Genomic DNA, 22,983 nt, shown 5'->3' with positions numbered 1-22,983 from the left:
ACTAGGGCCTTTTAAAGACTTTGGCTCAGTTCTGAGTGACAGAGGAGCCCTTTTGAGGGTTTCAGCAAAGGAGAGACATGATCTGGTGACTGGCTGCTGTGTGGAGGGGGGCAAGGGAGGAGGCTAGAGCCTGGCAGAGAGGCTGTCACCAGGGTGGACTTGGTGGCAGGGACCTCTCCCGGGTGCCTCTAGGGCGGGTGTGTGCAGGGGTTGTAGCCAGCTTTGCAGCTTCCAGCATAACTGTGTTCCAGGAGGGGCCTTGGGGCTCAGTCTTTGCAAAGCCATTTTCGGTCAGCTGGGTTCCAGCTGACTGCCCCTGCCTCCATGGAGCACTTCTGGCCATGTCTGGTCTGTTCCCTGCCGAGAAACCTCCCCTTGTCTTTGAGTGCCTGGGGTTGCTTGGCTGTTTGTCTTGTCTGCAGTTTTTGGTTTGTCTCCTCCACTAGCCTGGATTTCTTCCTCATCCTCCATGGGCAGTTCTGACATGTCGGGGTGCAGAGGAGTACCTGGGGGTGGGGTCAGCAGACTCTGGGAGGGGCCCAGGTGCCCTCTAAAAGGCACATGCTTGTGGCTTCTGCCATCTGGTCGTTCACTCGACTTCGTCCCACCCTCACTGAGTTCCAGGTACAGCCCTCCTGTCTCCCCAAAGGCACTGTCCCTACCACTGTCTTCGGGTCAGGAATATGACCAGCCACTTCCTGCATTCTCCGTCCCCAGATGTGGATGTGGCTGGGGCTGCAGCAGCTGAGACCATGTTGCCTTTCTCACTCACCGGCCCTGGCCCTGCAGGGACAGCAGCTTTAGGGACAGCCCCATCCTTCTTCTCCCAGCTGCTTTGCAAAGCCTGTGTGGAGCCCAGAGCACAGACCTGCCCTCGGTCCTGAGGCTGACCTCTCACCGTCTCTCATTGGGAATCTGTGTTTACCTCAATTCATCTGTGAACCCTTGGGCTTGTCTCAAGCAGGGACCCAGGCAAACTAAGACACAGCCATGAAAAGACAGCTTGTGAGACACAGGCAGGGGAGTGGGCCATTCCCGGGACTGGGGCTGGCACTGCCTGAGTGCAGGGGAGTGAGGGACAGAGAGGGCAAGTGCAGGGACAGCAGCTGGCCTCAAGGCCACACACAGGATTTTGGTCATTCCGCTGGGGCAAGGGGCCGGTGGGGTTTTAATCAGGACAGACATGATCCAATTGGACTTGAGATCCCTGCAGACTTAGAGGCCACTTCCTCTGGCTCAGCAGTGAACAGACTCTTCCCACAAAGGGCAAGAGAGTAAACATTTTCGATTTTGTGGGCCATGAAGTTTCTGTCCACCCTGCCATGGTGGCTTGAAAGCAGTCACACAATACATAAGCAAATAGGTATGGCTGTGTTCCAATACCATCTTTTTTTTGAGACGGGAGTTCCACTCTTGTTGCCCAGGCTGGTGTGCAACGGCACGATCTCGACTCACTGCAACCTCTGCCTCCCAGGTTCAAGCAATTCTCCTGCCTCAGCCTCCCAAACAGCTGGGATTATAGACGCCTACCACCACGCCCAGCTAATTTTTGTATTTTTGGTAGAGACAGGGTTTCACCATGTTGGCCAGGCTGGTCTTGAACTCCTGACCTCAGGTGATCCGCCCACCTTGGCCTCCCAAAGTGCTGTGATTACAGGCATGAGCCACTAAGCCTAGCCTCCAATAACATTCTTTTAATGGATATTGAAATTTTCCCTTTTTTTGAGACAAGGTCTCCCCGCCATCCAGTCTGGAATGCAGTGGCACAATCATGGCTCACTGTAGCCTCAACCTCCTGGGCTCACAGGCACACCACACCACGCCCGGCTAATTTTCATATTTTTTGGAGAGATGGGGTTTCACCATGTTGCCCAGGCTGGTCTTGAATTCCTGGGCTCTGGTGTTCTGCCCACCTCGGCCTCCCAAAGTGCTGGTATTACAGCAATGAGCCACCGCACCCAGTCATGAAATTTTAATTTCATGTGTCACAAAGTATTTTTTTCCCATTTAAAAACCATTCTTAGGCCAGGCATGGTTGGGGCCAACCCCATGAGCCCACTGGACCCCTCCAATGCAGAGCACCTGTCCATCCTTGTCAATGGTCAGTCTCCATTGGACCTGGACTCCAGGGCAGGGGCTGGTTCTGTCCATCTTTGTCCCCGTGGTTTGCGCAAGGCCGTGCATAGAGAACAGATGTCTGCATCTGGGAAATTACTTCCTTGGTTTTCTTGGCCTAAGCTCTCTGTGGAAACTTGCTGGCGAGTTCCCTCTCCTGCGGCACTGTCCTGAGCTCAAAGCCTGGACACCTCCCCGGCTGCATCACTCATTCATTCAGCAAACATTTCTGGGGCTCTGAGTCAAGCTGCACGCACTGGGGACTTGGGGATTTATAAAATGGCCTGGGCCCGGCCCTTGCTCTGCTCCACTTTGTGAAGCTTCCAGAAAGCTCCAAATAGTTTCAATTCAGTGTCATAAATTGAAGACTATTCTGATAGTTGAGATAAAAAGCAATTCCAGACCTAGGTTATAATTTATTGTCTCCAAAACAGAAACCCAAAATGTTTTCATTTATTTATATATTGTGGAGACGGCCTCACTCTGTCCCGCAGGCTGGAGTGCAGTGGTGCGATCACAGCTCACTGCAGCCTCCCAACTCCTGGGCTCATGTGAGCCTTCCTTGGCTCCCCAAAGGGCTGGGATTACAGGCATGAGCCACCACGCCTGGCCTGGAAACTCTTCAGCTGAGGTTCCTGAAGGCCAAATTGCACAATTGTGCGAGCAGGTCACGGGATAGTCCAGCACCTGCACTACCCCGAGCAGCCCCTCCTCTCCCTCTGCACAGGAGAACCAGAGCCTGTGCGCCGGGGCCGCCTGGCCTCCTCTCCCACTGCACAGGAGAACCACAGCCTGTGCGCCGGGGCCGCCTGGCCTCCTCTCCCTCTGCACAGGAGAACCACAGCCTGTGCGCCGGGGCCGCCTGGCCTCCTCTCCCTCTGCACAGGAGAACCACAGCCTGTGCGCCGGGGCCGCCTGGCCTCCTCTCCCTCTGCACAGGAGAACCACAGCCTGTGCGCCGGGGCCGCCTGGCCTCCTCTCCCTCTGCACAGGAGAACCACAGCCTGTGCGCCGGGGCCGCCTGGCCTCCTCTCCCTCTGCACAGGAGAACCAGAGCCTGTGCGCCGGGGCCACCTGGATGCTTCCATGTGATACTCGGATCTCAAAGCTGTGCAGCAGCTTAAATTTTAACTCGTGTGCTCACACCCTTGGCTCTCCACAAGCTGCCCCACGGACATGATGTGTCGTTTCCACATCCTGCAGCCAGAAGAGGACTCCTCCTCAGCCGGGCGCGGTGACTCACACCTGTCATCCCAGCACTCTGGGAGGCTGAGGTGGGCGGATCACCTGAGGTCAGGAGATCGAGACCATCCTGGCTAACACGGTGAAACCCCGTCTCTACAAAAAATACAAAAAAAAAAAAAAATTAGCTGGGCGTGGTAGCAGGCACCTGTAGTCCCAGCTACTAAGGAGGCTGAGGCAGGAGAATGGTAGGAACCGGGAGGTGAAGCTTGCAGTGAGCCGAGATCGCGCCACTGCACTCCAGCCTGGGGGACAGAGTGAGACTCCGTCTCAAAAAACAAGGACTCCTCCCACCCCTCCGTGGCTAATGTCCAACCTGGATTGTTGGACTTTAGGTTTACTTCTGTTGAACTGACCCAACTGCCTTATTCTCAGTTGTACTGTGACATTCAGGTGAAGAAACCACTAAGGGCTGAGAGGAAAAAATAATCCTTCAGTGGCTGGAAGGCATGAAGTTATTTTCCAAGTTAAGGTGATCTGGCTGGTGTGGTAAACACTGCTGCAACAGGAAAGCTGCCAGAGGCTCCACGAAGACACCTGGGCATCACCAAGCCCAGGGACACTGTGCACGAATTTGATTTTAACATAGTCTTCAAATGTCGCAAGTCTCTTATTTTCTCCCCAACCATTCAGAAATGTAAAAGGCTGTGAATGGTTTGCCCGGTTTGCCAACCCTGATCTAGGACCATGTCAGTCCAGAGAGAATCCAGGTGCTGAAGCAGCATGAAGCTTGCACCCCAGCCCTTTTGGCTGGTTCCTGTTAGTGGAAAGAACACAGCATTGTGGTTAGCGCAGAATCTGGAATTTTCGGACCATCCATATGGCTGATGTTCCCCTCCTTTTGTCCTGCTCATGAACCAGGAAGTGGCCAAGAGGAGATGACGAGAGCCCAGGAGGAGGCAGGGTCAGAGTCTTTGACAGCAGGGTTCGGAAGGCCAGGAACAGGAGCTGCAGGTAGTGCATGTGGATGCCTTGGCTCTTGTCCCATGGTTGGGCGGCCCAGAAAGCCTCAAGTGGAGAAAAAGCAATGCCTGTGCTAGACCTGAAGGCGACCACCTGGCTAAGCACATTACCTGCCAAGACCCTCATCAGCAGCCACACAGCCCATGGCAGGGACGTTGCACACATACTCAGCATGTACAGAAGTTCCAGTGTGGGCAGGCGTGGCTGGAGAAAAGGCAGTTACAGTGGACACTGATTTCGTGGCTGTGGAGAGCACCATCGCCCTTGCACACCAGGAGGAGCCCCTGAAGGGGCAGGTGGGAGGTCACCAGTCAGGGCTTTGCCCCCGGGAGCAGCACTGTAGTCTGGGAACACACTCGCAGCGTGTTAAGCTAAGCAGCAGCGGCTGGTGGTCACTCGGGCCCACCAAGGGGTCAGATCCCCATCCACAGGCTGTAAAGACGAAACTCATGTGGACACAAGCACCCTGGACTCTGCTGTGTCCTTTGCCACCAGGGAAAGCTCTGGAACCTGCAAACACATGGACCAGCACAACCTGTTTCAACCTGATACAAATTCCCAAGTTGCTCTTAGGTTAGGCAGCTGAGGCTGCAACTTCTCAGTGACCCTGCCATGATGCCTAACCAGTGCGGCATGACCCAAGCCAGCAGTCACAAGCCCTGGCGTGACCTGTGTCCCTCTAGGCCACATGTTTGGGACGAAGGGATCACAAAGTATCCCTTCACTGGGGACGGGGGCCTTTGGGGCCCAAATATTTCTGTGTAATTATTGGCAGTGGCACCAAAAATCAGCAGGTTCCCCCTGGAACTCCTTCATACCTGAATGACCAGGACTGTGGAGACAGGCTTGAGGTTTTGCTGTTGGCCTCATGCCTGTGAATATCAGCCTTAATTAGATGCCGTGTGAGAAAATCAAATGGACAAGGTCCCAGCCTATTAGATTAGGGTTCAGCAGCAGATTCACATGAAAATTCAATTTCAGCAAAAAAGCATCATGCCTTGAGCAGATTACTGCAAGCCACCTGCCATCAGCCACACCTCCCTCCACGTTCCTGCATGTGCCAAGAACCCCACCATGCTCCACCTGGGCCACTTCTCAAGGTTGCGTTGGCAGCAGAAAACCTGAAGGGTGAGGTAACGGCCCCCCAGCTCCCAACAGAGCAGGCTCACTCCTCACCTCCAGGTTTCTCAGCTGTGCCTGCACCTGCTGGGCCTCTGCGTCATGGGAATGGTGGACAAAGGGAACTGATAGGGCCCTGACAACTGCGGTGAGTCATCTGCTTGCCGTCCCCTCCTAGATGGAGTAGCTACAGGATTTCTCATGAGCTTCTACAAAGAATAAAATCTCAGACCCTCAGTTCTTGGCAGTTTTTGTTTCAGGCTGAGTTTTAAGGAAAGCTGTCCCACAGCATAAATTACATCCAGACCTGTAAAGTGGAGCAACTGGGGTTCTCCTCCCTGATCCTGCTTCTCCTCCCATCTGTCCTTTTGCCCTATGGTCTGCTGGTCTGCCCTACTGCAGCTCCTTAAGTTCTTTTCCCTACCATCGTTTTCCCCCACTTCCTCTCCCCAAGTTCTCCAGAGTCGTCCTTCCCCACTCCCTCGCCACCTTCTTCCTTCCCCACTCCCTCACCACCTTATTCCTTCCCCACTCCCTCACCACCTTCTTCCTTCCCCACTCCGCCTTCTTCCTTCCCCACTCCCTCGCCACCTTCTTCCTTCCCCACTCCCTCGCCCCAAGTTCTTCGCTCGAACATCTTTTCTTCCCACCATCTTCTTTCCCCACTCCCTCTCCTCACCCCTTCTTCTCAGGTTCTTCTCCCCATGTGTTTCCCAACCACTTCTTTCCATCCCCTTTTCGTTTTTATTTTTTGAGACGGAGTCTCGCTCTGTCACCTAGGCTGGAGTGCGGTGGCGCGATCTCGGCTCACTGCAAGCTCCACCTCCCAGGTTCACGCCATTCTCCTGCCTCAGCCTCCTGAGTAGCTGGGACTACACACCGCACCCGGCTAATTTTTTTGTATTTTTAGTAGAGATGGGGTTTCACCGTGTTAGCCAGGATGGTCTTGATCTCCTGACCTCGTGATCCACCCACCTTGGCCTCCCAAGTGCTGGGATTACAGGTGTGAGTCACCGTGCCTGGTCCATTTTTTCTTTTTCTCCACTGTCTGTATTTCCTCCTCACCACGTTCTACCCTCCCCCCCACCCAAAAAAAGTGGGGCAACTGCGCCAGTACAAGACAGTCATCAGCCTGAGGGCCTGTGCACACACGGGTGTGCTGGAGACACTGGCATGGACAGGGGTGGCTGTACTAGCATTCACTTGCGTGCTCGTTCTCTGACACGCACAGTGAGACGTGTTCTTCTACATTGCTTCCTCTCAGTGCCCTCTCACAGTGCATGTTTTCAGATAATCAAATAAGGCTCCGAGTTTCAGGGAGGGCAATGATGTCCTGGGTCACACAGCAAGCCCCTGGGACACAAGTGTGACCTCAGAACATGTGCTGTGACACCTTGCTTCTGTGCCTGGCACTGATATGTGCTCCATGAATGCCAACCGCACCAGTAGTGATGGTGTGTACCTGCTAGCCCAGCCTGCCTCTCTGAAGAAGGGGATAGGGCTGGGCCCTTTGGTCCTGGGTGGCTGGGTTAAGTTCTAAGATAAGGATCTAATGTGAAGTTGGAATTCTAGGCACTCCTGGACCTCCTCCAACATGAGCTAATGCATTTCCTTATTGTTGAAGCCAGTGTGAGCCATTGATCCTTAAGGGGAAATAGTTGAGGTAAATTATTTTAACCTACTAAGTCTAGCAGTGCTCGCAGAGCCTTTCTTGTGCCGCTTCCTCATTCACAGGGACCTGTGAACTCAAACTGCAGACTGCACCCTGGGTGTGAGGGACACAGGCTTTATTGAACAGGTAAGGTCAAACATTTCAGCAAATTAACATACATTTTATATGAAGTTGGATTTTTTTCTTTTTTTTTGAGACGGAGTCTCACTCTGTTGCCCAGGCTGAAGCGCAGTGGCACGATCTCAGCTCACTGCAAGCTCTGCCTCCTGGGTTGACACCATTCTCCTGCCTCAGCCTCCCAAGTAGCTGGGACCACAGGTGCCCGCCACCACACCCAGCTAAATTTTAGTAGAGACGGGGTTTCACTGTGTTAGCCAGAATGGTCTTTATCTCCTGACCTCGTGATCCACCTACCTCGGCCTCCCAAAGTGCTGGGATGACAGGCATGAACCACCGTGCCCGGCCTTATGTTGGATTTTTTTTGAGTAATTCTGAATCTTTACCAACATTCTACGTGTTTGTCAGTATAAATGATCCCATATAAAATAAGTTAAGGCTGTAGGTTTATTCACATATATACACATTTATACATAAGTGGTCTATCCCGTGTGAATTTTTTGATGCTGGGTAAGCCGTGAGCTCCGATTAAAAGCTTTGCCACAGTCATTGCATTTATAAGGCTTCTCCCCAGTGTGAATTCTCTGGTGTATAATTAGGTGTGAACGCCACCTAAATATTTTCTCACAGTCTTCACACTGATGCAGTTTCTTTATAGTATTAACCTTTTTACGGCTCACAAAGGTGGACCCTTCCAGGGCATTCCCATATTCGTAAAACCACTGGGCCCTAGTGTGTATTCTCTGGTGTTCAATAAGATACGAGCTCCGGCTGAAGGCTTTTCCACATTCACTGCACTCATAGGGCTTCACTCCTGCATGAATTATCTGGTGCTGGAAAAGGGTTGAGTTTTGACTGAAGGCTTTCCCACATTCGTTACATTTATAGGGCCTCTCTCCAGTGTGAACCCTTTGATGTATTGTAAGCTGTGTGCTCATGCTGAAGGCTTTTCCACACTGGAGGCATTCATAGGGCTTCTCTCCTTTATGGATTCTCTGATGGTAAATAAGGCTAGAACTCTGACTGAAGGCTTTTCCACAGTCATTACACACATAGGGTTTCTCTCCAGTGTGGATTCGCTGATGCTGAATAAGGTGTGAACCCTGAACAAAGCCTTTGCCACACTCATCACATTTAAATGGTTTTTCTCCAGTGTGAGTTCTCTGATGGCGAATAAGTCGTGAACTACAACCAAAGGCTTTTGTACACTTGTTGCATTTATAAGGCTTCTCTCCAGTGTGAATCAGCTGATGCTGACTCAGGCGAGAGATCCACCTAAAAGCTTTCCCACACTCATCACACTTAAATGGTTTCTCTACAGCGTGAATTCTCTGATGTGCAACAAGGCTTGGACTGTCTGAGGCTCTTAGAATTTGAGCTTTCTCCCCAGTGTGCATCCTTTGATGCTGGGCTAGGGTGGAGCTCTGGCTGAAGGCCTTCCCACACTCCTTGCAAGGGTAGGGCCTCTCCCCAGTGTGAGTTCTCTGGTGTCTAACCAGCTGCGACTGCTGGCTGAAGGCTTTCCCACATTCACAACAACCATAGGGCCTCTCTCCTGTGTGGATTCTCTGATGGTGGATGAGGCTTGAGCTCTGACCAAAGGCTTTTCCACATTCCTCACATCTGTAGGGCTTCTCCCCAGTGTGAATTCTTTGATGCTGAATAAGTTTTGAGCTCAGGCGGAAGGCTTTTCCACACTCAGTGCATTTAAAGGGTTTCTCTCCCGTGTGGATTCTCTGATGCTGATTAAGCTGCGAGCAGAGCCTGAAGACTTTCCCACACTCTGCACATTCGTACGGCTTCTCTCCATGACAGTTATTTGGATGTTTCCCCTGCAAGCAGTCAGATAACTTTTTTTGGCATTCTTGACATCTGCTAATTTTCTGTGTATTAATTTCCCAATGCAGAGCAATGTCTGAAGTGGCTCTGAAGCCTTTCCCACACCCCTCGCATCTCTGGGACGTCCCTTCTGCACTCTCTCTCTGACTTTCAGGAGGCTGACAATCCAGGATGCTGCTTCCCAGCTCCTTACATCCCTGGGCAGCATCCTTGATGAAGGTCTTTGGAACCACAGTCTCCTCATTCAAACAGTTATTCTGAAAGGTAGAGCCTGTCATTCTCAGCCCACGACTGCCCAAATGACTGTCTAACCAGACCTCAGAATCAGAAACGTCTCCAAAGCCAGGATTCTGAGGAAAGTCCTGTGGGGAGATTCTGATGACTGTCCCATAGGATTCCGATTTTAGGATGTCCATGTCCTCACAGGACTGCTCATTTTCAGTCCTAATCGTAGAATCTGAAATAAACACGAACAAAGACGTTCCTTAGGCCTTGTGCTCAGAGAAATGACAAGACTACAAATGCGGGGGCCGGGAATCAAGGCTCCCAGGACGGCTGCACTGAGCCCTGTGAGGCCCCAGGTGGAAGCGTGCAAGAGAAGGTGGAGCCTTTGGCAGTTCTCAGATCTGGTTTCATGCTTTTTACTTTGTTCACTCATTCAATAGCAATGAAGTGTTCATTATGCACAGGGCAGAGTGCTGAGAGCAACACGGCCTACAGCGGGGCTGGGGTCTGTGAGCAGAGAGATCCATCCTACAGGGCACTGGTGTGGGGCAAAGTCCATGCAGAGGCAAAGAATACAAAGCAAGACCGGAAGGGTGGGTAGCTACCATGGGCTGTGGGGTCAGGGGCTCCAGCATCCTAGCTGGTGAGGAAACAGTACAGGGTCTGAGTTCTGAATGGAGGGCATGGATTCTGACAAGGAAAATGGGGCTGGAAGAGCTGCCAAGGGACTTAACTTGGTGAGCTCAGAAAAGCACTGGGCACCTAGGCCTTTCATGGCTACTCCCTGGGGTGGGCTTCTCTGAGCAGGACCCAGCCCCCTCAGCTGCCTCCTGGCTGCTGCTGCCAACTCACACCTGGCCACCTCCCCTGCTTCTCTCTGGGCTGTGCGTGGCCACCCCCAAGACCACACTGACTTCTTCCCTGGGGCTCCAACTTTCTGGAGGCCCCCAGGAGGTCTTCCAGACATCTGCACCCTTTCTGGACTCTCCAAGTAAGCACAGGCTTCTGTCCTACTCTGTAACCCTAGAGAGCTCCTCTGCTGAGGTCAGACATCTCCTTGATGTCTGTGATCACAACCATGACAGGACACAACCACAGCACATGGCTATGGTCATGACAACCACGGTCCCCACCACGACACAATCACGTTCACACCCACGACCACGTGGCCACAGGTATAACCAGCCCAAGTCTACCCCACATGAATGCACAGCCCAGTTACAGGGCTTCAGGCTTTGGTTCCTGCCCACTCCTAACCATCAGTGGTGAGTCTCCGGCTTCCAGGGACCTCTAAAGGTCTTCCAGTCAGTCCTGGAGAGTCAGAGTAGGCAGCCGTTTCAGCTTCACTGTGCAGCAGGAACGCTCAAGGGCTGTGAGGACAGGAGGCATCTCCAGGCCTGGTCCTCACGTGCTTCTTTCCCTGCACAACCACACCACCTCAGAATGCCTGCTCCTTCAACAGGGCTCGCTTGGCACTCCTCCCAAGCCTTCCCCTGCTGTAAAGATGAGAGAGCAGGGTGGCCAGGCATGATGGCTCGTGCCTGTAATCCCAGCTACTTGAGAGGTTGAGGAACAAGAATCACTTGAACCTGGGAGGCAGACGTTGCAGTGAGCCAAGATCATGCCACTGCACTCCAGCCTGGGCAACAGAGACTCCATCTCAAAAAAAAATAAAGCAGTGGCAGAGAGCAGGGCCAGGCTGACAGCAAGGCTTTGTTGAGGGGTGCCAGGAACCACCAGGGGGCACAGTGGTGGTCAAGAGCATCAGGGTGCACAGCTGGGACATGGCCCCTCACCCACTGCTCTGGGCCAATATCCTTCAGTATCTGATGCTGACTGTACCAGCTGGAGACAAGTAACATATCTGGGCATTTCCGCCTTATTCTGGTTTTGCGCTGCTGCTTGTTTTATCTAAGAGGCCACATCCTTGGCCTGGACTCTCAGATCTGTGAGCAAGTGCTGGGTGCATCAACAGCAGCTCTCAACTACTGTGGGATTATATTTTTGGTTGATGCTTTATCACAGTAAGGACCACCTGCTACATGTAATCACTGAACTAATTCTGCCAACTGTAGCTGGCTTTTCTGCCACAGCACCCTCTTTAAACGCTCCTGTCCATGTTGGAAATATTTTCATGGGCGGCTGGATTTTAACTGGGCCACCTTACAGCTGAACCTCCTTCTCAGGGAGGCTGAGCAGAAAGGATAACATGGGAGCAGCCCGCAGAGCCCGTGAGGCCAGGGTTCCTGACCACTGTTCCCATATGCAGCCTTCCTGGGAGGCTGAAAGGCCCTAGGGTGCAAAGAGGCTCAGAAACCCTCCTTGTCCTTTGAAGCTGCCTAGGATCATATGAATGGAAGGAAGATCACAGCCTGTACTTTACTTTTTTTTTTTTTTAGATGGGAGTCTCACTCTGTCACCCAGGCTGGAGTGCAGTGGCGCAATCTCGGCTCACTGCAAACTCCGCCTCCCGGGCTCACGCCATTCTCCTGCCTCAGCCTCCCAAGTAGCTGGGACTACAGGCGCCTGCCACCATGCCCGGCTTATTTTTTGCATTTTTAGTAGAGATGGGGTTTCACCGTGTTAGCCAGGATGGTCTCGATCTCCTGACCTCATGATCTGCCCACCTCGGCCTCCCAAAGTGCTGGGATGACAGGCGTGAGCCACGACGCCCAGCCCCACAGGCCCTGCTTTTCACAACTCTGGACTGTCCAACTTGCTTCCCGAGGCCCCTCCAAGCCGATGGCCTCTGTGGGGCCTGGTCCTGCCATGTGCAGGAGTGACTGTGGCAACCCAGCAGCAACTGAAGGGGAGGGGAGGGGCTTCCTTTCTGCAGTTGAGATGCACGCAGACCCATCTCCCTCGTCATGCTGGGCCGCACACCAGCAAAGCAGGGAAGCAGAGCACCAGGCGGGGCACCTGCCCAGCAGGAGCTCATGCTGGAGGCAGCGGGTGCCCTGGTTAGGGCTGAGGACCCCAAGATAGACTGAAGTCCTAACTTAAAGCACCTCAGAATGTGACCTTGTTTGGAAACACGGTCACTGCAGATGTAATTAGTCACCATGAGGTCACTGGTGGCCCCTAACCCAACATGACTGGTGTCCTTCTAAGGAGATGGCCACATGATCGCAGACACGCAGGGAGAGGCAGCCGTGTGAAGGAGTCAGAGATCAGAGTGAGGGATGCGTCCACAAGCCAAGGAACCCAAGGATTGCCAGAAAACCACCAGCTGCCCGGAGAGGCAGGACGGGATCTTTCCTAAAGCCTTCACAGGGAGCACAGCCCTGCTGACCCCTCGACTTCAGATTTCCAGCCTCCACGGCTGTGAGACAACAAATTTCTGTTGTTTTAAGCTTCCTAGTTTGTGGTTCATTGTTACAGCAGCCACAGGAAAGTAATGCACTACTGGAGCCTGAGAAGGTCTGAAGGGAGCTGCCTCAGGGAATATGCTTACCTGAGGAGAAGTTACTGAAGGCCAAACCTAACCCTTCACTTGGATCCATAGGTTTGTATCTTTGCTTAACAAAAGTATGAGTAAAATTAGAAATAGAACAAAATGTGACATGATTTCAAAAACAAGCTCTGTTTTTGCGGAAACGCAGGGGTTTCTGTGTCTTGGCTCTTCTTCAGTTTGGCCTCTCCCAAGGCAGCCCCACAACGGGTCTATGCTCCCTTCTATGTGCCGGATGCTGCTTCCCCAGTGGCATTCCCAGGGATCCCAGCGTAGCCCCTGTGACTCACCCACAGCTGCCCAGTTGTGAGGCCCCTCCTGCAGTTTCTCCTCACCCCAGGGCTTCTCTGTGACGGGGTCTAAGTCTTACCTGTCTTGGAGGTCCTTGGTGCCTCTGTCCCCTCTGCTCCCTGCAGGTCAAGGACCCACGGCTCCTCTCCCTGCTCCAGCCGGGAGATCAGCTCAGGCTTGAAAACTAGGAATCCTGCTGTGTGTGTGGCAGAGAAGACAGTGTCAGCATGACAGGGAGCGTGCAGCACAGGGTTAAGCCTTCCCCGGTTTCCAAATGTAAAGGGGCAGGGGGGCTACAAGGCACAGGCAGAGCCCCTGCAGGGAGAGAGAAGTGTCAAGGGTGGTGAGAATCTGGGGACACAGAAGCCCTTTCTGTCCAGATCTGTCCAGCTCCTGTGGCTAGACAGCAAGGGATACCTGACTCCCACAATCTCCAGGTGACCCTGTCACCAGTCTGCAAAGGACAGTCCACCTCTACCCCTGGAACTTGGGAGAGAGAAGAAGCCCAAGCTTCACTCAGCAGAGCCGGGCCTGTCCCTCGGTTAGAGAGCAGAGATGCTCCAAGAGGCCAGGTGGTTACAAAATAAGATGACAAACAATGACAAATGGACACAAACGAGCAAATTTTGCATCAGAAAGCTCCAAGGTCCAATCTTCAGCCAGTGGCCTTCCAGCCTCAAGTCCCTGCACAAAGGATGCCTCAGGGCCTGCCTCCCTCTCCGTAGACTGGGTGGCAGAGACCTGTGGGGGCCCACCTGGCACCCTGCCTTCTTGGGGCCACCTGCCCCCGTACCCTCTTTGTGCCGGTCAGTACAGAGATGAGCAGTTGATCCATGGGCCAGCCAAGGCCTCTGGTTGGAAGCTTCCTTCAGGGTTCTCCCAACTGGAAGGAAAGAGGCAGGCAGAGATTCCAAAGGCCTATAGCCAATAAGCTCAAGCCCCCAGATGCAGGCAGGACTCCGCACTCAACAGAAAATGCATATTCTCTCCAAGTACATGTGGAACAAAGAAACACCCTTGGGTCAAGCCACACACTGAGTCACAGACACAGCAAAGAACAATACCACAGAACATGCACCCAGGCAAATGCAGTGCAGTATGAAATTGATTACAAAACGTTGCTTAGATGCAATTAGCTACTTAGAAACTAAATAATAAATTACTAAGTGGCAACCATATTTATGATGAGTCAGAATTTATAGGAAGCAGCCCAAGCAGCATGTAAAGATAAAATGTGATATAGAGACATGGTTTTGCTCTGTCACACAGGCTGGAGTGCAGTAGCACCATCACAGCTCACTATAGCCTAGACCAGTCCTCCTGCCTACTGAGTAGCTAGGACTACAGGTGCGTGACACCACACCCAGCTAATTTTTAAATTCTTTGTAGACATGTGGTCTCGCTATGTTGCCCAGGCGAGCCTCAAACTCCTCAGCTCAAACAATCCTTCTGCCTCAGCCTCCTAAGTAGCTGAGATTATAGGCATATGCCACTATGCCGAGAAAAATTTTATACTTTTAGATACATTTACTAGAAATGAGTATTTTAAAACACAAATGAGGTAAACAATACGTTCAAGAAGTTGAGAATGGCCAGGTGTGGTGGCTCACACCTGTAATTCCAGCACTTTGGCAGGCCAAGGCGGATGGATCACCTGAAGGTCAGGAGTTCAAGACCAGCCTGGCCAACATGGTGGGAGGATCACTGGAACCCAGGGAGTCCAGGCTGCAGTAAGCCACTGTGCTCCAGCCTAGGCAACAGAGCGAAACTCTGTCTCAAAAAATTAAAAAAGCAAAACAAACAAACACCACACACATCAAACTCACATAAATAAAAAGGAAGAAAATAATAAATCTAGGGCAGGATTCAGAGAGATAGAGAACAAAGACCTATAAAAACATCCTCCAACCCAACCCCCTGAAAAACGCAAAGCCAAAAGCCAGTTCTTTGAAAACATGAATATGACAGTCTCATGACAAAACCAGTCAAGGTGAACATAGTGAGAAGATGCTACCAAAACAGAGAGAATAAGAGAAACAATTACAAATATAACAGAGTAAAAACAAAAGGAAATGCCAGGCAAGGTGGCTCTTGCCTATAATCCCAGCATTTTGGAAGGCTGAGGCAGGACTGCTTCAGGCCAGAAGTTTAAGACTAGCCTGGGCAACATGACAGACCCCAACTCTACAAAGAAAGAAAAAACATCTGGGCATGGTGGCGCACACCTATAGTCCCAGCTACTAGGGAAACTCAAGTGGAAGGATCACTTGAGCCCAGGAGTTCAAGGCTGCAGTGAGCTATGATCACACCACTGTACTCTAGGCTGGGCAACAGAGCAAGACCCCAACTCTTAAAAAAAAAAAGAAAAAGGAAATATAAATGCATAAATGCTAATCCAAGACTTTCCTTCCCCAAAAGCCCAAGGACCAGATGGTTTTACAGATTAGTTCCACCAAGTTCTACTTGTATGCCAAATGCCATTTATCAAACATGTCAAAACTATATAAAGACAATACACAAAAGGAAATATATAGGCTGGTCACAGTGGCTCACGCCTGGCAGATCATGAGGTCAGGAGATCGAGACCATCCTGGCTAACACAGTGAAATCCTGTTTCTACTAAAAATACAAAAAAATTAGCCAGACACGGTGGCGGGCGCCTGTAGTCCCAGCTACTCGGGAGGCTGAGGCAGAAGAATGGCGTGAACCCGCGAGGCGGAGCTTGCAGTGAGCCGAGATCGCACCACTGCTCTCCAGCCTGGGCAACAGGGTGAGACTTCATCTGAAAAAAAAAAAACAAAAACAAATGAACAAAAAATAACCAAACAAACCAAAAGCAAGAAGCTGGCCCACAAGAGAGATTCAGGGAAGATAACAGGGTTCAGAAACACCTCATTTCACAGATGAAAGTGGTGGCTCCACATGTCAACAGGAAAAGCAGATTTTTTTTTTTTTTTTTTTGAGATAGAGCCTCGCTCTATTGCCCAGACTGAAGTGCAGTGGCGCGATCACGGCTCACTGCAACCTCAGCCTCCCAGGTTCAAGCAATTCTCCTCTCTCAGCCTCCTGAGTAGCTGGGATTACAGGCACGGGCCACCACACCCGGCTAAGTTTTATATTTTTAGTAGAGATGAAGTTTCACCATGTTGGCCTGGCTGGTCTCGAACTCCTGACCTCAGGTGATCTGCCCGCCTCAGCCTACTTCAAAGTGCTGGGATTACAGGCGTGAGCCACTGCGCCTGGCCAAGGAGACTGTTTAATAGATGATGTTGGGGAAAACAGCTATGTTTGGACAAAATAAAACACGGATTTTTACGTAACCCCAACACAAATGTGGAGCTGGGATACAGATGAGAAATAGAAACTGTAAAATTCACAGGAGGAAATGAAGCCCATCTCAGTGACCTTGGAGGAGGAAAGAACTTTTTTTTGAGACCAAGTCTCACTCTGTCACCCAGGTTAGAGTGCACTGGTATGATCTTGGCTCAGTGCAACTTCTGCCTCCCGGATTCAAGGAATTCTCCTGCCTCAGCCTCCCGAGTAGCCAAGATTATAACCGCCCGTCACCATGCCTGGCTAATTTCTGTATTTTTAGTAGAGACGGGGTGTCACCATGTTGGCCAGGCTGGTCTCAAACTCTAACCTCAGGTGATCAGCCCGCCTAGGCCTCCCAAAGTGCTGGGATTACAGGCGTGAGATACCGCGCCCAGCCAGGGAAGAACTTTTGTTTTTTTCTTGGAGACAGAGTCTCGCTCTGTCACCCAGGCTGGAGTGGAGTGGCACAATCTCAGCTCACTGCAACCTCTGCCTCCCAGGTTCAAGCGAGTCTGCTGCCTCAGCCTCCCAAGCAGCTGGGATTACAAGCGCACACTGCCATGCCCAGCTAATTTTTTTTGTGCATTTTAGTGGAGACCGGGTTTCACTGTGTTGCCCAGGCTGGTCTTGAACTCCTGAGTTCAGGCAATCCAACCACCTTGGCCTCCCAAAGCTCTTGGATTACAGGCATGAGCCACCGTGCCCAGACAGAACTTTTAAATAAAACTTCAAAGAGACAATCCATAAGGCAAAACCTGAGTAATTACATTAAAATCTGACCTAGCAGGCCGGGCGCGGTGGCTCGTGCCTATAATCCCAGCACTTTGGGAGGCCGAGGCAGGCGGATCACGAAGTCAGGAGATTGAGACCGTCCTGGCTAACATGGTGAAACGCCGTCTCTACTAAAAATACAAAAAAAAAAAAAAAAAATTAGCCGGGCATGGTGGCAGGCGCCTGTAGTCTCAGCTACTCGGGAGGCTGAGGCAGGAGAATGGCGTCAACCCAGGGGGCAGCGGAGCTTGCAGTGAGCCAAGATCACGCCACTGCACTCCAGCCTGGCCAGACTCCATCTCAAAACAAAAAATCTGACCTAGCAAAGTTAACAAACACGAAAGAAGCAGAAAAGATTTTTTTTTTTTTTTAGACAGGGTCTCACTCTGTTGCCTAGGCTGGACTGCAGTGGCACAATCATAGCTCACTCCAACCTTGACCTCCTAGGCTCAGGCAGTTCTCCCTCCCCACCCTCCCCAGTAGCTGGGACTACAAGGCGTGCAACACCATGTCCAGCTAAAAAAGTGGTTTATAATACACAAAACTAACCTGGAATTTATCCTCTTTGATAAATTCTGAGATAGTCCTTTTTTTTTCTTTGACAGAGTCTCGCTTTGTCGCCAAGCTGGAGTGCAGTGGTGCGATCTCAGCTCACTGCAAGCTCCGCCTCCAGGGTTCAAGCGAGTCTCATGCCTCAGCCTCCCGAGTAGCTGGGATTACAGGCACACACCACCACACCCGGCTAATTTTTGTATTTTTAGTAGATGGGGTTTCACTGTGTTGGCCAAGCTGGTCTCGATCTCCTGACCTCGTGATCCGCCCACCGCAGCCTCCCAAAGTGCTGGGATTACAGATGTGAGCCACTACGCCCGGCCCTAAGATAGTCTTTTTATAAAACCCTTTCCCATCTCTTGGACATATCTAGGAACCAGTGTCATCCGCCAGGTGGCAGCTGTGACACACCATCACTGCCTGTGCACACGTGAGCTTGCCTCAGCGGCCCAGTCACTGCTGCAGGTGTCACCAGCACCGTCATACAACACATGCTGAATTTAGCTGCTCTTTACACTGTCTTCAAAAGGTTTACCCTGTGACTTGGCACAGGAGCAGAACGTTATAAATAGACAGAAGCCATGGAAAAAGAACAGCAGCTGTACCTTTGAACCTGGAGAAGCACACTGTTGCTGGAGGAATGACTGCAATTCCAGTTACTGGCAAATCAGCAACTGTGTACACACAGGGCCTGAGAGAGGAACAGGCACAGCAGATGGGACTGTTAAAAGGGAATGGCTGCTATATGCCAAGCAAGAGAGCTCAAGCACCAACCTCACGGGATGAAGAAAACCCCATTACCACTTACGAAAGGCTGCAGCACCCCTTGATGGCCAGGCCCACAGGTTGCCATCACGTGGAAAGTATGGACACAGATAACCCACCCAGAGAGTGGGTCACTAAAAGCTGTGAAGAAACATTAGAAGTACCCTTACTCAGCCGGGCGCGGTGGCTCAAGCCTGTAATCCCAGCACTTTGGGAGGCCGAGACGGGCGGATCACGAGGTCAGGAGATCGAGACCATCCTGGCTAACACCGTGAAACCCCGTCTCTACTAAAAATACAAAAAACTAGCCGGGCGAGGTGGCGGGCGCCTGTAGTCCCAGCTACTCCGGAGGCTGAGGCAGGAGAATGGCCTAAACCCGGGAGGCGGAGCTTGCAGTGAGCTGAGATCCGGCCACTGCACTCCAGCCCGGGCTACAGAGCAAGACTCCGTCTCAAAAAAAAAAAAAAAAAAAGAGGTACCCTTACTCTGGCCGGGCACGGTGGCTCACGCCTGTAATCCCAGCACTTTGGGAGCCCGAGGCGGGTGGATCACAAGGTCAGGAGTTCGAGACCAGCCTGAGCAACATGGTGAAACCCTGTCTCTACTAAAAATACAAAAACTAGCCGGGTGTGGTGGCAGGCACCCGCAGTCCCAGCTACTCAGGAGGTTGAGGCAGAAAAATCACTTGGACCCAGGAGGCGGAGGCTGCAGTGAGCCGAGATCACACCACTGCACTCCAGGGTAGGTGACAGAGCGAGACTCAGTCTTGGGTAGCATTTCACCTTCCTTAAAATAAGGATGTGGACATAATTACATGTTTTACAATGTAAGGCATCTTAGACAGAATGAAGAAACAACACCTTCAAAGCAGTAAAACACAGCAGACCTAGAATATGGACAAATGCCCTGAGCAGACATTTTACAGAAGAACCTAGCAAACTAATGAGGGTGTGAAAATAGGTTCAAGCTCAGCAGAAATCAGAGAAATGCAAATTCAAACCACAAGAGCCTCCCACTGTATACTTATCTGACTGGCAAAACAGAAAGCTGGACTTTGCCAGCCTAGCCAAGACAGAGGGGTGCAGGCCTGGTCCAACACCCCAAAAAGCTCCTGGCCAACCAACTATGCCCCATCAATTCCATTCCGGATCCCCCAGCCCAGGCACTCTCTCGGGGTCCGATGCAGCAGAGAGCTTAGTCACAGGCAAGAGGCCCAGTGAGGCCCAAGTCAGACACACCCCCCTTCACCAAGTTGCAATCTAATGACAGCACACACCTTGTGAGAATACAGACACGGACATAAAGAGCACCGTAGTGGCTGCCTGTGGCAATGGAGGAGTTCAGAGAGGAAGACTAACGGCAGGACAGGAGGGGCAAGCGGATGACAGCATCTGCATAGCAGCCGCATGGGCACTGCCACCTCTTGCTCTGGTTGTACAACCTTTGCCTTGGATTCTTCCACCCAATCATTTCTCTTTTCTTGTCTAAGCTATTTCAAGTTTGGATTCTATTTCCACAATTTAACAGCTTAGGAAAAGAAGAGGCTTTACTAACTCCCAGAATCCCACCCACTCCCTGGGGGCTGAACCCCATGACACAGGCAAAGCTAGGAACCAGCCTGGCACACCACTCATGAGTCCAAGCCCACTATGGAGCCCACAAGGGTCTGAGTGTTTGGCCTCCAATGGAGCCTGGCTGGGTGGGTGCTGACTGATGATGCAGGGGAAGGGCCCCAAGGTGCAGCCTCACCTAGTCCAGCCACACTGCTGTGGTTCTCCAGCATCACTTCCCTGTAGAGGGCCCTCTGGCCAGGGTCCAGACACTGCCACTCCTCCCGAGAGAAGTGCACAGCCACATCGCCAAATGTTACCACCTCCTGAAAGGACATACACCAGCACCCCAGGAATCCCTGGGTGCCAGCCCCCTTCTGGCACTGCCTCATGACATGCCTCAGGCAGGCGCACCACGGGGTTAGGCGAGACGCTCACCAGGACTCCTCTGCCTCTAATATTCTGGGGAGGGGTAGTCTCGGGGAGGAGGAACCCAGTCCATGGTGGTCATACAACCCTCCCCCCTCAAGAGCCTCAATTAGGCCCTGGTTTGGGCAGGGGTTTGCTCACTGGATGGGGGCAAGGGGGTCTTCCTAAGCCCAGCAAGGGCCAAGGTAGGGTGTGAGCCCAGGCCCCGAGGCAGAGCAGGAGGTGGGCCTTCACAGGACAAGCGAGGAGGAGGAGGCAGTCAAGCTTCCTACCATGAGGCTCAGTGGTGGGTGGGCATCCACGTGTTCTGGCCGAGACACCTGTTGAGAATTATGAAAGGATTAGAGGTCAGGGTGCCAGAAGCCCAACTTCCAGGCTAATCAAGCGGATACTGTGCTCTCTGCTCCTTTACCTCCAGCCCCAGATTTCTCTAGCAGGGACATGGGGCTGGGCTGAAGCAGACACGGCACTTGAGTGAAGGAGGCCCACTGAACTCTTGTTCCTCTTTAGACTCTGTGTGTGAATCACTCCACAAAGCTGTAAGGAGTGGATGCCAAGTGCCAGGCACTGAGTAATGGGGATACAGTAGTGGACACGAGGACCCTGCCTTCACGAAGCAGTCTGGTGGAGGAAAAAGTTAAATAACCACACAAATAAGCACACTGCAACCACAACAGCGCTGAAGTACAGGGAACTATAAAAGCCACTTAGGGCCGGGCGCGGTGGCTCAAGCCTGTAATCCCAGCACTTTGGGAGGCCGAGGCGGGTGGATCACGAGGTCAGGAGATCGAGACTATCCTGGCTAACATGGTGAAACCCCGTCTCTACTAAAAATACAAAAAACTAGCCGGGCGTGGTGGCGGGCGCCTGTAGTCTCAGCTACTTGGGAGGCTGAGGCGGGAGAATGGCGTGAACCCGGGAGGCGGAGCTTGCAGTGAGCCGAGATCACGCCACTGCACTCCAGCCTGGGAGACACAGCGAAACTCCGTCTCAAAAAAAAAAAAAAAAAAAAAAGTCACTTAGACCAGAACGCTGACTCAGTGTCATGGGTCACTTCCAAAGGGACCTCGGCCAAGGTAATGGAGGTGGGCAGAGCACTCCAGGCAGCAGGAATAGCACGTGAAAGGGCCTGACGCAAGAAGAAATGGGGCTGGATGAACCAGTGTGGGTAAATCCCTGACAGCAAAGGAAGGCAGTGAGCGACTGGAGCTTGGAGCAGGCAGGAGCAAAAATGACGAACTGAAGGGAAGACAGGAGTGGACGTGGAAACCCCTGCCCTCAAGTACATAAATTCCAGTCTCCAGCTCACCTGTCGCCAGGATGGAACCATGCACAGGGATGTAATCACCTCAATTAAGCCAATGACCCCAGACCCTCTACCTGCCCAAGCATTCCCCCGGGAAGTCGGAATGGGAAAGAGTCTTCGTACGGCAGCTTCTAACCCAGACAGTGGTTTGTGGGTGGAAACCCCAGGTCACCGGCATAGGGAGGCTGATCCAAGCAGCAGTGACCACCGGAGGAGGATCCTCCGCCTGGCTCCTGACAGTAGGAATGCCCGGAATAGCCACCAGAATTCAGAGAAGACAAACAGCCTACCCCACCCAAGGCACCGCTCTTTCCTCCACTGTCACTTATCCTAGGCCTTCCAGGCCAGTAAACAGAGAACGCTCTAGAAGGAGGCGGTTTACGCAGGAGGGCGAGTCAGGGCCCCGGGAGTAGGCCCAGGCCTGGAGAAAAGGCCGCAGCTGGAGCTCGCCTTATTCAAGCCCCTGACACCGGGGCCCGCGGGTGGCGTAGCTGCCACTAGCGGGGTCTGCGGGGAGCTGCGTGCGAGACTCGGCCAAAAGAAGCCCGCCTCGCGCCACCGCGGGAGAGGACGGCTGTGCTCGACCACCGCCCACGCCAGGCGCTCAGGGCCCCGGAAAGCCCCCGCGCTTTCCCGACTGGAGGCCGGGAGACGCGGGGACCCCAGTGCCGAAGGCCGGAGGGCGCAGGAAGCGACCAGCGATCACTCACACCCAGCACAAGCCGAGTCCGCGCCCGCCGCGCCGACTCACCCTCCCTGAGGACCACCCGAGGATAGCAAACGCGCGACGCCGCCGGAAACGGGCCTTGGCCGCCCGCGTCTGCCCCGCCCCGCCCCGCAAACTTCCGGCCGCCCTGGGCGGCTCGGAGGCCCGGCCATCTCTGTGGTTCTCAGCCCCGCCTCCCAGGCTCCGGAGAAGGGGTGGAGTCAGATCCGAGGAGGGACGAGGCTGGGGCCCGAGGGACAAGAGCCTGGGCGGGACCAGAAGCCCAGACAGGCGGGGCCGGTGCTTGGGGGCGGGGCTACAGTCGGAGGCGGGCAGGGGGCGTAGCCGCGAGGGAGAGGAGGGCCCAGAGCCCGGAGGGGGCGGTGCCTGAGCAGGGGGCGGGCCCGGGGCCGGGAGCTAGGGACGCGGCCGGGAGTTGCCGACTCCGAGGCTCGGGCCTCGCTGGCGGGTGGGAGGAGCGGGGTCGGGGCCAGGCTGGCGGAGATCCAGGGGATCCCCCGGCTGGGCCCTGCGCACCCCGGATCACCAGCTTCG

At 53.0% G+C, this 22,983-nt stretch overlaps 1 protein-coding gene and 1 long non-coding RNA gene across 52 annotated transcripts; one reads left to right on the top strand and one right to left on the bottom strand.

Annotated features, from left to right (window-relative positions):
• Positions 1-7,657: 7,657 nt before the first annotated feature.
• ZNF7 (zinc finger protein 7) lies at positions 7,658-22,517 on the bottom strand. Of its 51 annotated transcripts, none has more exons than XM_077942677.1 (7): positions 22,013-22,517; positions 20,689-20,736; positions 20,187-20,313; positions 18,278-18,363; positions 13,790-13,917; positions 13,114-13,230; positions 7,658-9,524 (listed from the first exon to the last, which is right to left on the bottom strand). In XM_077942677.1, the coding sequence occupies exon 7, from the start codon at positions 9,481-9,483 to the stop codon at positions 7,711-7,713; it is 1,773 nt and encodes a 590-aa protein (XP_077798803.1). In that variant the 5' UTR covers positions 9,484-9,524; positions 13,114-13,230; positions 13,790-13,917; positions 18,278-18,363; positions 20,187-20,313; positions 20,689-20,736; positions 22,013-22,517; the 3' UTR covers positions 7,658-7,710. The 51 variants fall into 51 exon arrangements, with proteins under 51 accessions (XP_077798803.1, XP_077798799.1, XP_077798808.1 ...); XM_077942673.1 differs by having other exon boundaries at positions 13,828-13,917; XM_077942682.1 differs by having other exon boundaries at positions 20,187-20,346; positions 22,474-22,517.
• LOC144330929 (uncharacterized) lies at positions 17,243-20,738 on the top strand. The gene is made up of 2 exons (XR_013397634.1): positions 17,243-17,750; positions 19,183-20,738. It is a non-coding gene; the product is annotated as an uncharacterized LOC144330929 (long non-coding RNA).
• Positions 22,518-22,983: the final 466 nt, after the last annotated feature.

This window comes from Macaca mulatta, chromosome 8, assembly GCF_049350105.2.
Source record: "Macaca mulatta isolate MMU2019108-1 chromosome 8, T2T-MMU8v2.0, whole genome shotgun sequence".
Classification (NCBI taxonomy): Eukaryota; Metazoa; Chordata; class Mammalia; order Primates; family Cercopithecidae; genus Macaca; species Macaca mulatta.
This window is presented reverse-complemented; position numbering and strand designations above follow the sequence as displayed.

Excerpts from the sequence above, each read along its gene's own strand:
- ZNF7 (XM_077942651.1), bottom strand. The coding sequence starts at position 21,746 with ATGGTTCCATCCTGGCGACAG. Across the intron at positions 13,231-13,827 it reads TACTGACCGGCACAAAGAGG|CAGGATTCCTAGTTTTCAAG; the intron begins GTACGGGGGCAG and ends CCACACACACAG. Across the intron at positions 9,525-13,113 it reads ACCAAGGACCTCCAAGACAG|ATTCTACGATTAGGACTGAA; the intron begins GTAAGACTTAGA and ends TGTTTATTTCAG.